The 13,137-nt window shown below is 39.8% G+C and overlaps 1 protein-coding gene across 1 annotated transcript in view; it reads right to left on the minus strand.

Moving 5' to 3' along the window:
* Alpk1 (alpha kinase 1) overlaps positions 1-7,658 on the minus strand; it is a 63,387-nt gene extending 55,729 nt beyond the window's left edge. The window contains exons 1-2 of the mRNA XM_076864753.2: positions 7,538-7,658; positions 2,499-2,653 (exon numbers count right to left, since the gene is read on the minus strand). Of these exons, the coding sequence (XP_076720868.1) occupies positions 2,499-2,653; positions 7,538-7,658 (276 nt within the window). The remainder of the gene's footprint in view (positions 1-2,498; positions 2,654-7,537) is intronic.
* Positions 7,659-13,137: the final 5,479 nt, after the last annotated feature.

Consider the following 13,137-nt stretch of genomic DNA (forward strand, 5'->3'; position numbering starts at 1 on the left):
GGTGGCCCTGGCCACATGCAACTGTCTTCATAGGAATTAATAAAAAGTCAATAAAACTATAAATGATGGGTGAGCATCCACTCTAATGTCTCATGGAAAATACTTTGTAGACACTGCATTTCCCTTCCCTCTAGGCTTTGAATTTTATTTCCTCTTCATTGGTAGTTTATATTCTAATGCTGTTGTATTGCAGGGGGAAAAAGGGGGAAACTTTTTGTTTTCCATTTAATCCTATATCGCCCAGCACTATGAAGTACTCAAGAGCCACATACAACTAGTGGCTGTCTTGCTGGACAGACTCCTTCTAGAGGAGGTCTCCTGGACAGTCTGCTTGAACACATCTCAGGGCTTCCTGATAGAAAACTGGGATTGGAAAAAAGAGGAGGCTAAAAGTCAAAGCTCTCCCATATACTCCTCCATTCCCTTGGACAAATTTGTCTTTCTGCACCTTAGTTGCCTCCTTTGTAAAATGAAGATAATAACTGTGATATCCACCATAAGGCTATCTTGAGAAATTAAATGAGATCATGCACATGCAAACACTTTGCAGACTCAATAGTGATTAAAAAATTATGCTTATTTCATTCCACTTCTCTACTAATACCAACCACATGTATTTAAAACCCCTGGCTCAACACTGCATTCTTTCCAAGTACTCACTTTCCTGGACGTGCCATCCCCAGTCTGCTTAACCTGTTTTGTTTAGTTTTGTCGGGGGTATGAGAGAAGTGGAGGTTTCACTATTTCTGGTAAGACCCTAAATGTGCTGTTGAATGTCCATAGATCAAGGGGTCTTTCCTAGATTTTTGCTTCAACAGTTAAGGACAATTTCTATACATTTATTTTGGGGATGATCCCAAAACACAATCCCATGTAAACTGAGAGAGTAAAAATTTTAGGATGTTGTCATTGTTCTAATGCCTGATCTCCAAACAAAGGAAATTTTATGTGATGAAAAAAATACCTATAAGCCAGTAGGCTTCCTTGACAACCTCCTGAAAGAATGTAGGCACAAAAACAATGTCACTAAAAAGGAAAATGGGCTGGGTATGGTGGCACATGCCCATAATCCCAGCTACTCCAGAGGCTGAGGCAGGAGGATCTCAAGTTTGAGGATAGTCTCGGCCACTGCGTGAGGTCCTGTGTCAAAATAAAATTTTGAAAAAGGACTGGGCAATGTAGCTCAGTAGTAAAGTGCCCCTGGGTTCAATCTACAGTACCACCAAGGAAAAAAAATTAATAAAAATAAAACAAAGTAATTAATGAGGCTGTGGTATTCCCAGTACCACCACCAAAAAAAAAAAAAAAAAAAAAAAAAAATCCCCAGAACCTAATCTAAGCCTGAATTCTTAGCCCTAACCAGGGTTCCTATGCTGTTCCTGAAGTTCTCTCCTATATGGAGTAGAGGTATCCACTCAATTCATTTCTGATAGATGAGTTGAGGATAAGCACGTCAATGACTTTGACCTGATGCTTCCCAAACAGCCTTAAACATGAGAAGCTAAGGGAACAAATAAAATGGGATTCAGGGAAGGCATATAAATTAATCCACATTCATATGGACCTGATTTTATATTTAGGTATAGGATTCAAAATATGGCAGAGACAAACAGAATAGATAACATAATATTAATAAATAGTAACTATTACATTTATTATTCTCTTTCAGATTTTATGAAAACTGATGGAAGTCAATTGTACCACTTAATACTAAGTGAATCTGACCTTCATCAATAGTTAGAAACATATAGGAATAATCATACTACATCAACCAAGTGTCAATACCAAGCAGAGACTTCAAAACCGAAGTGGTGATTAGATGAATAATAATAATTCAATTGGTGTAGGAAAAACACTATTAAGAAAATGGAGCCAAAATTTTATATAAACCATGAAATCCTGTTGCTATAAAGAATGTTGAGCATAAATACCATTAGAGATAGTGAATGATGTTTTGAAATATCCTGAGGCTTGAAAAAGTGTCAAATAAAATCCTAACAGGAGGACTTGAATTATATGTTTTGATTACCTCTATTAAATTATGATTAATTAGGAGGGCTTAAATTATGTTTTCAATTACTGTTAAACTTCAACAGTTTAGTCAGCAAGTCACCTTGATGAGGCAGTGAATAATTTATTTTTTTAAAGCTACCCAACTTTTAGAAAGTGGCATTTTAAAATAAGAATGCTATGAGGCATTGTGGAGTCAAAACTGCTTTGGTTCACCAAGGATGCCTAAATGTTTCAGGATGACAGGTTTCATATTGGACCCACCCACCACCCTTGTTCACTTTTACTAGGTATGCCTTTCCAACATCAGATCTTACAGGCAGATGCTTTTCGAACAGCAATTTCCCCTACATTAGTCAATCTGGCAGAGCAGACCATAAAGATAGGGACTGTCTTTTGCTTCAAAGAAATTTAATCTATTAGACCACTTAGAGACTAAATGCCTCACTTGGGGATGTCAGAGGGACAGGTGGTGGAGCTCTTCCTACCAGTAACTGCTGCAACCCGGCGCCAATCACATCCTGCAGGTTTGTTTTGTCCTCTGGGCTCATGGCTTGTTTGTACTGCCACTTTTCAGGCACGAAGGGCCACTTCATTTCCTTCGCCTCCTGGATCAGGGTCCTTAACTCGCTGGGGAGTGAAGCTGCAGAGGTCAGAGTTCAGGTAAGGAAATTGCAGTCAAAGAAAAGGCTGTTGAACTCCCCTGTGTTATGATGAAGCACCTCAGTAGCAAAAACACTTTTCCCTAGCTCTTGTGGCTGGTCTGAGCTGTTGGTTCTGACTCAAAGAATAATAGCAAGGAGCTATCTGTCAGGGGTGGCCCTGCTCTCCTTTGCCCTACAGGTAAATTGGGGTAGTCAGGCATTAAGAAAGGTTTTTAGCAGGAAGTAAAGCACTTCAGTGACTATCTCTGCATGAAGAATCAGAGAAAGGAATGGAGGAAATATTATTTTCCCTGTAAAATGAGAAAGGGATTGGAATGGAATGGTATTGTGGGCTTGTGGCAGCTGGGTAATGTAGACCGTCAATTTGTTCAACCTCTTTTTGCTTCTCTAAGACCCCATCTCATTCTTTCACCATGGACAACACTTGAGTCCAGACAATAAATGTGAAAAACACAGATGAGATTTGAAGAGAGATCAATTAAATGTAAAACAGCCTTAATTTTATGTTAGTGGCTCTGTTTAAATCTCTCAGTGAGCACCAAATCTATTTCTACTAGTTCACAGTCTCCTATTCAAAATTCAGAAACCCCCAAATCTCCAGAAAGTAGAAAATTTTCCTTATGTCTACAAAACTAGACTTGAATTGGCTAGGGCAATTTATAGTCCCAATTATCCTACTGAGTGAGATTACTTAGAAGTTTTGCTATAAAAAAAAAAAGTTGATGTCTGTCTTAGCTGCCACCCTGCCTTCTGTTTCAACAATGAATAGAAACATATGTACCAAAAAACCCTCCTCCCATTGGGAAAAGTCTGAATTTTGAAGTACTTGTGACCTCCAGGAATCTGGATAAAGGACCGTGGTCCTATATACATGATTGCCAGCTATAAATCTCGTGGTACTTATCTTGCAGGTATCTCACACTGAACACATACAAAACTTAGCTCAGCAGCTCTTTTCTGAACTTATTTCCACCCCGGCTTATATTCTCTTTTTGGTGAATGGTACCACCATGCACAAAATCACCCAAGTCTGAAGCCCAGGCATCAGTCTAGACATTTACTTTCTCTGTCTCTCTGAATCTAATTGGTTGTTGAATCCTGTCATTTCTAAAACTCATTTCCTCCTCTTCTTTTTCAATAATTTTTGCTTGAATTGCTGTTTATAATTTCACCAAATATTCCTTATTTTCCATATTTTTTATTGGGACACTATAATTATACATAATGGTAGGATTCGTTGCCACATATTCATACATAGACATGATATAACAATATAATTTGTCCAATATTATTCCCCAGTATTTCCCCTTTCCCTCCCTTCTTTCCTCCCTCTGGTTATTTTCTTCTTCTTTATTGATTTCCCTTGGATTTTCCTGAGATTCTTTCCCACTTCCTGCTTTTCTTTTCCTTTTTCCTCTCTAGCTGCCACATAGGAGAGAAAACATATGACCCTTGACTTTCTGAGTTTGACTTATTTCACTTAACATAGGGTTTTCAAGTTCCATCCATTTTCCTGCAAATGAAATAATTTCATTCTTCTTTATGATTAAAACTCCACTGTGTACATATGCCACGTTTTCTTTATCCATTTACCCACTGATGAGCATCTAGGTTGTTTCCATAGTTTGGTTCTTGAGAATTGTGCTGCTACAAGCATGGGTATGCATGTATTACTATAGTATGATGTCTTTAATTCTTTAGGATAAATACTGAGGAGTGGCATAGCCTGATCTTATGGTTGTTCCATTTCTTGTCTTTTGAGGAACCTCCATACTGATTTCTATAGTGGTTGCACTAATTTTACAATGCCACCAAGAGTGTGAAAGTATTCCTTTTCTCCATATCCTCTCTGGATCATCTTCTTTATTTTTGATCTCCCCCTTACCCCACTAAAAACAAGATGGATCAGGCCATTGCTTTGTATAAAATTCTTTTAATTCTTGAATTTTGTACATCCTATTCTGCCTGTATCCCCCTCACTGAATGCTTGATGATCAAATTCAGACCCACTACCTTCAGTCTTCAATGCAAAGGTTGTCATTTCCCAGACTACCATGACCTCAAAGAGGACTTGAAAATACCTTTATGTGCTCTTAAACCACAGGTGCTTGCTCCTTTCAGCCTTCATACCTCCTCCTTAACTACACTTGTCTGTCTCACTGGGCTGGGAGCTTCCTGCAAACAGATATTATGTCTCATGTCCCATTCCTTTTGTAAATCACATCATGATGGGTTAAAGACCATCATGGTTAAAAGATGTGTGGTTACTGTTGTGTCTACATGAGACATGCTGAATAGGGCAAAAGAGATATGACAGCGAGAACAAAAACCAAAAGAAGAGAAGGAAGAAAATCTAACTCTGCATTAGTTCTTGATGGTTTTTTTTTTTTTTTTTTTTTTTTTTTTTGTGAACTTGCCAACTAGGCAAAGAAAAGGAAGTTTCCTGTCAGGAAAGGACTGCTTGACATTGAAGGGGATATCATATAGGCTACACCAGTGAATTATCTGCACTGATTGCTACTTATAATGACTTATAAGTGTCACTCTGAACACCTCCCACTCCTGGCATTCAGCAGCCTGGGACTCCTGAGTACCTACTCTGCAGTACTCTGCAACAGCAATTCCCACATTGAAAATGGAACCCCTGGGACACAGTCTGCTGGCAAAGCTGGCTCTTACTGCCATAGACTCAATTGTAGCTTCTGAAAATGTTTCTAATATACGTGTAGAGAAAATTTCTTCAAGGGTATTAGGATGACCATTCAGTCCTGTTTGCTTAGAAGAGACCTTTGTGGTCCTAGGGTATTTATCAATAGTGTCCCTTTCTGTCTCAAAAGTGTCCCAGTTAGGTAAATTATTTGGACACTGTGATGAACATAAGTCGCCACATGACAGCAGAAATGTAATCTCTGGGTTCCCAAATCTTCATCGTCCTTTGGACTGACTAGTTTAATCTTTCCAAATTGCTTTATCAAAATGGAGAAGGCTTATTCTTTACAGCTCAGGTTTTCCTCCAGCACCCCACCTCTTCCCTACAGATCATGCCAGACCATGAGCAGTCCAGTGGAACACACTGAAAGAAAAGATGTCTCCAAAATACATCTGTAAAAGATTATCTCTTTGGACTTCAGTTTCTGCTCCATCCGGGGGAGAAGGATGTGGTTGAGAGGTGGAAGGGAGAAACATAAAAACCACTGTTTGTGTTTCAGAGCCCGCTGGCTCGCCCTGCCGCCATAAGTGACCCTGTACTAATGCCTTTCTCTCGGGGGCACAAGAGCTGACGACATCGGTGGTGGCAGGACCCGCCTGCTGGAGATGCTCAGAAACCACCTGCCAGGCTAAGGGCGCGCGTTCCGCACCGCGTGCGGTCAACCGCCTGCGCTGCGGTGCTGCACGCGGCTCGGCCGCGGGGGTGGGGAAGCTGCGGTCCTGGGTGGCTCTGCCCAGGAAGATTCCTCTCCATCGATTTACGGAATTCAGCCATCACCAGACTGTCAGCTCCGGACCCGGTAGCCGCCGCCTCTGCCTCTGCCATCACTTACCTCCCCACGGAGCTTACCTGGAGGACCGTGTCTAATTTAGTGATTTTACAGCGGTGATTTGCCTTATCTGTAACTAAACTGATTATTTCTCCCATTCTGTGACACTTGGGAAGAAAATGCTACCCGATCAGGGGGCTCAGAGTCTTTACTAGGGAGAACATAAAGCTTAAGGGAATTTGGGTTGAGAACACAAAGCGTGAGATGGGGTAAGTGGTCAAGAGAAAAACTTGAGTAGAAACGACTCCACACCATGCACTGCCCCCCGGGGGTGGGGGAGAACTAGGACCAGCAACAAGGCATCTTCAGTAGATGCCCAGGAACCCGCCATTCCCTGACAAGGGTCTGACATTGGTGATTTCGGGCTAAGCACCTGCAAGCAAAGTCACATGTGGGGGCACCTGGTTAGTAAAACAAAAGGAAACCCCATAAACGATCCCACAGGAGCCTTAAAGCACCCCCGTAAAATGTGCTTCTATACAAGAAAGTGATGAAGAAAGCATTCAGAACATTTCTCCATTACATAATGAACAACAAAAGGACTCGGTGAGTGTGCATTTCATTTGGGAATCTTACTTTTGCGTGAAATAGCAAGACACTAAAAAATACAAAAAATATGAAAAGTTCATCAGAATCTAATTATATGATAAAAAGGAAACCTAAATACAGAGAGTTGCCTCTCCACAATGGGTCAAAGAAGAACTAAGGATTGTTTTAACTTTCTAGACTTTGATTGAGACTTCCCAAATGATGACTTATCTACAAAGATGAAGAGAACAAAGTACAAAATGAGCTCAAAGCCAAAATCTTAAATCCTGAGCATGATGCAATTGCTATTTGTTGAGATGAGTGGGTTTATTTTACTACGTGTTGGTGACCAAGAAAAGAGAGATTGGGCTGGTGAGGTGACATATTTATGGAAACTGTAGAAGTCTATGGAAATTGATGAAGCACAAAATCCTTGTTTGAAAAAAGTATGTGCCACCATTCAGAAGTTGCTTCAATTTTTTAATAATTGAAATTTACGTGCACCAGCCAACTTGGACCCTTTGTTCTTCTTGAACTAAACTGTTTCTTGTAGCCTCGTGTTTACTGAAGCCTAAAATTAGAACTGACAGCAATTCACTGGGACAAAGTGGGCTTCCTCCCCTGCCTGTCCGCCTGTAGCCCACATCCCATTCATGCCCTAGAAATCCACTCATCTCTCGGTGGTCATCTGCCAAGAGAAGAAAAATAGGGCAGAGATGAGAACGTGTCGTGCAGGCAGGGGAGAGGGGAGTGAACCTGCTGGCTCACCCCTGGTGCCTCCCAGCAGAACCTCACCTCTGCACCGCTGGTCCTCGCTCTTGTCCTCCTCTGACACATCTGGCGCCTCCAACAAGAGCTGGTCCAGCACTTGCTTACACTCTTGCAGTAGTGCAGCTACAGCTTTTTGATTATTCATGATGATTACCCTCCCTGGACGATGAATCGAGTGTCCCTGGGTCTATGGTGATCAATTACCTAGGAGAAGACATCGATTCTCAATAAAGGAGACCCTTGAAGGCTGAGGTACCTGGTGAACAAAAGAGGGAGAAAGATGATTAACTGAAGTATCATCAATTATCTGTAAGACTCAAGCAGGGAGGGATAATAGGGCAAACACATGAAAATACATGACAGCCCCCGAGGACGTTATTAGGGAAGTGTGTGAAATGACTGCGGGGTCTGGTCTAGATTGGCAGCACCTCAGAAGCATCGAGTGCAGAAGGGAGAAGGTCCCCATGCAGACCCCGGTTACCCACAGTGATGTCGGTGGAATCACACGGGGCCAAATGAAATAAATGTCCGCCATGATTTATGTATCTTCTGCATTCTTCATATATGTCAGTGCCTCTGGATCCCAGTGGCACTACACTTTCTACCTTTCTGGAAATCTACAGGAAGCACCTGGCTGACAGTTCTAATGTTCACCCATAAGCATGTAGCAATATGAAGTTTACCACTCATAACCCCCTACTGACTTCCCGACTGTGCAGACTTCTTCATGCTATTTAGCATGATATAATTTGGACTAAGATAGGCAATGACAGATGTCGAATTTAAAGCTCTTCACTGCCAGGCACACTGCCAAGTAAAATAAAGAAGTGATATCCCAGAAAACCCAATTTCCTAGTACTATCGTATGGGTAAATCGATCGTATAGATGGAAGAATCTACTTATGTTGCCATGTAACGTATAAACATTGGAGAGATTTCTCATGTAAATATGAGTGTGATGTAATGAACTATTGCAGTCACGGCAATTTTGAGACCAAAATAACTCAATGAAAGTACAAAAATTCTTGACCAAAAAATAGAAAGTTCTTTGATTAATAAGTCTCTTTTTCATCTTCATTAATTAAAGTAGTACCTTGTAAACAGAACAAAGGAAATTATCCTCTCTCTGACTTTCCCAGAATGGATAGGGGAGCTTCTGTCTGGTTTAGACACTCTTCTAGTGCACATAGAATTGAATTATCAAAGTATGAGAATCTGAAAAAGAAGACAGTAACAGATTCCTGGATGGTTTCAGTCCCTCTGTTTCTGAGCTAACCCTTGTAACTGATGTAATCATTGAAAATATACAAGCAGCAAATTATTGTGTAAGGTTAAAAAGTACACTGTTACCCAATGGCCTTGGTTTTAAAGAATTTATATACACTTTACTGCCAAAATAAAGCTTGAGGATATCACAGGCTTGCTTTGTTAAAAATAATCATGTATTTGTTGATGAACACAAGCAGAGTTCTTGAATTTAAAGTTCTTGTTACCTTAAAGAGCTTTCACACAAGGAACTAGTTACTGGAAGGATTTAAGCATAAGTATAAATTTAATATCTTTTCTGTTTAGGGTGTTTCGAAAAGCATTCTTGCACAAATTGAGTTATTGGACTGAATGGTTTCCAATGACCCTTTTAACTAGAATGTCTATAAGTCACAAAGTTTTGTGCTGCAATCTGGCCATTAGTCTGCCTAGTTATAAGACGAACCAAGTAGAAAGGGTAGATGGAATTTTATTATTGTACTGCTATTGCAAAGAACAGGAGAACATGTCCATCCCTTCTGAGTACTACTGTTACCAAAAAAAGGAGCTTATTAGTGGACTCAGTGGGCAAGCAGCCATGTAACAATAATTTCTCATTCTCACTGGTCCTTGGAAGAGGGAGAGACTGGTTAAATGAGAGGACAGTCCAGAGACTGAGAAATGCATCTGGTGTTTGAGAAAGTTATGAACAAACTTTCTTGGCATGTGCTGTGGGTGAGTTGTGCACTCATTTTTCTTCAAGCCTTAAAATAAGAAGAAGACTCTTCTTTCCTAGTATCTCTTTTTAAGAACTTAATATACAAAGAGAGGTGAAATAAAGGAATATGAAGAGCTGGTTTGTGTACCAAAAAATCAGACTGCATTCTAATATAACTTCAATAGCACATCATCCCTTTGTTCAAAGGCTCTCCGTAAAGTTTTACTGGTACTGTATCATCCTCTTAGGGTGGAAAGCAGTCTTTAGTTGGACCCATAGAAGCAGTAGATAGGCAAGTGTGTACTGAGAGTTGGTGGGTGTTGGGGTTGGAGACATGTTGTTCAAAGCATACAAATTTTCATTAGAAGAAATAAGTTTAAGAGATCAATATTACACAGCATGGTGACTACAGTTAGTGATAATATATTGTGTAGTTGAAAACTAGTAAGGTATTTTAAGTGTTTTCACCACAAAAGTAAGTATGTGAGGTAAATTCATATTGTAGATTGTTTTAGCCATTCTACAATGTATGTGTATAAATACAATCAAAGCATAATGTTGTACACAGGAAACATATGGTTTCAATTTGTCAATTAAAAACAAAATTAATTATAATTATTGGACAATTACATTTTAATTGTTGTGTTTATGTAAATGGTTTAAGCAGGGACAGTATATAGTAAAGAAAAGAGGACATAGAAAAAGGAAACCAATGCAAACAATAATGCTCAACATTTTGTTGACTAATTCTTCCGCTTCATACTCTGTCATTGAACTGTGAGGCCCATGAGAGTCAATTTTGAGATTTACCTTTCTCTAGGCTGGGGATGTGGCTCAAGCAGTAGCATGCTCGCCTGGCATGCGTGCGGCCCGGGTTCGATCCTCAGCACCACATACAAAACAAAATGTTGTGTCCGCCGATAACTAAAAAATAAATATTAAAATTCTCTCACTCCCTCTCTCTTAAAAAAAAAGAGATTTACCTTTCTCATATATTTTTTCCAAGGAGGCATGGTTTAAACAATTTTTAAGATGCTTCTTACTCTTAAATTATATACTCAGTCACAATGCAGACAGATGAACTTATTTATTGCTGAAGAATTTCTGCTATTTATTGAAAATCCCTAGCTTTTTTTTGAAGGGCTTTATTTCATTTTCTGTATTTATTTATTTGTTGTGCAAGGGCTTGAATCCAGGGTCTTACATGTGCTAGGCAAGTGCTCTACCACTGAGCTATGTCCCCAACCCTATCTGTCCTAGTTCTTTTGAGAAATCTTAAATACAATATGTTTATGTATATTTTTCTTTGTGGCTTAGAAATAATGGCTTGAATTTTAGGGGGTTGATTATTAAATAAATATACTCTTTTGCTCCTGTTTCCTCACTTGAAACCCTCACTCTCCTGAGGCAAAGCATCATAAATCTCTCCTTTTTGTCCAAGTGCTGTGAAAGATAAAATATGTGGTTCCATAGGGGCAAACAACAGGACTTGACCTAATTATTTGAATAAAGCTAGGGCAGGTCAGGGGAGGCTTCCCTGAGGACGTAATGCCTGAGTTACTCTCTGAAAGAGGAATAGGGCTTAATGAAGTTGAAAACAGTGGGGAACGACCCTTCTGGAGAAGGAAAAACAGAGGGAATAGAAAAGGGATGTGTTGGGTAGCCTAGAGTTAAAAGGTGGGGCTGGAGGGGTAAGGAAGGGCCATGCAGGGCTGTGTGCACCAGGTAAGGAATTTTGTCTTGACCCTAAAAGTGATAATGTTAATTTCTGATGGCCGTAAGACCCACGACCAGATTTGCATTTGGAGAAGATCGCTGTGTCTTGGCTGCAGTGCTTATTGGCAGATGGGCGAATGGGAGAAGGTCACTGCAGGCAGATAAGACGGGTACTTATTGCAATAATCCAGGTGAGAGCTGTCAGGACTTTGGACCAGAATGATAGTATTAGAAATGTAGAAAATTGGACGTATCTGAGAACTGTTTAGGGAGCAAGGGCAGTATTGATGCTGGATGCTGCGTGAGATGTTAAAAATGAGTCTCAGGTTTTCTGCCTCACTGGAGTTCAAAACCGAATGGATAATGTTACTTAATGTTGAGAGAAGGAAACGGAGAAGAGACAGTCTAGTAAACGACAGAAATAATCTTCTATTTTATATTTCTAGGAAGAAGGAAGATAAATCATACTATCCACAGGAAGCAAACATATTTTGCCCAAGAATACATTTCTGAAAAAGAAGAGTTTACTAAGATAATGTTTAATATTTGTGACTCTCCAAAATGTACTGAAGATATTCTTTATACTTTTCAAATGTTACAGCATTTTCCCCTTCCCCTGCACAATTCAGGGGAGTTAATAGGAAGAAAATAGTGTAACATGAGAAACACTTTGGAATCTGACCATCTGTCCAGACTTGTATGGTTCATTGTTAGGCATAACAGGCTGGAGCCCAGGACACTTTCCTTCAGGCAATGGTCCTGCTGGAAATTTTGATCAACTTCATTTATAAAAGAATCATTTTCAATTTCAACACAAAACAATTTTTGCTCCTCTGAACTGTGGCATTTTTGTGAGCTGTTCATTGTTCTAAAAATCAAAGAGAAGTTTCCCAGTAATTTTTTTGTAACCTATGGATTATTTTTTTCTATTTTAACACATGCTTGTGTATGTGTTAAAATGCTTGTGTTTTTTTATAAAAATCACACCAAAAGGAGCCAGAGAGAGCAATCAAACATTCAGAAAACTCTAGAAAAACACTAAATACCCAACAAAGTTAGAATCATACACCCTAAGGTACACATGCCATGCATTGCTGAATACTCAGGTGTTCATACAGTCTGTGGTTGGCTTTGACATATGCATTCTTCAGTTCCATTGGTGATTTAGAGATCAATTGAGTGGCTGAGAATAGGATAACTGACCAAATGAGCCATCATAAAAAAGAAGCAAGTAGTCTATAATTTCAGTGACTCAGGAGGCTGAGGCAGAAGGATCGCAAGTTAGAGATACTGCCTGGCAAACTTTTAATTTTAATCCCAAAATTGAAAATTAAAAGGGGGTGGGGATGTAGGTCAGTGGTAAAGTAGTCTAGGTTCAATTTGGAGGAGAAGGAGGAGGAGGAGTTGGAGTTGGAGGAGGAGGAGGAGGAGGAGAGGAGGAAGAGGAAATAGATTATTCAAAACCTTATTTCTTGGGCATATATGTTTGAGTCTTTTTCACTAGACAATTAGTTCCTCCATTAGGGAGTAGATCATGGAAAATAATGGACTCCAAAGGTGTTCCATTTTCCACTGACTGCCACCTCTACTAAACTTCATCAGCCACTGAATCCCCAAACTAAAAGATGTGGGAAACATGATATGAACTATACTGTCAAGGAGTTTATAATTTGAGGGTATGTTAGTTTTTTATGACTATCAGAAAAATGCTTTGGTTAATTAACTTGTACAGAGAAAAGGTTTATTTGGACTCAGACTTTTTCAGGTTCCAGTTCATAATTGATTAGCCCCTGTACTTAAGGTCTGTGTTGAGGCAGCCCACCAAGGCAGGGTACATGCAGAGCAAAAATGCTCACCTCATTACGAGGAAAGAGAGAGAGAAAGAGAGGAAAAAGCTGGGAGTCTCACAATCCCTGTCTAGGACACACCTCAAATGACCCAAAGA

This window comes from Callospermophilus lateralis, chromosome 8 (assembly GCF_048772815.1).
Source record: "Callospermophilus lateralis isolate mCalLat2 chromosome 8, mCalLat2.hap1, whole genome shotgun sequence".
Classification (NCBI taxonomy): Eukaryota; Metazoa; Chordata; class Mammalia; order Rodentia; family Sciuridae; genus Callospermophilus; species Callospermophilus lateralis.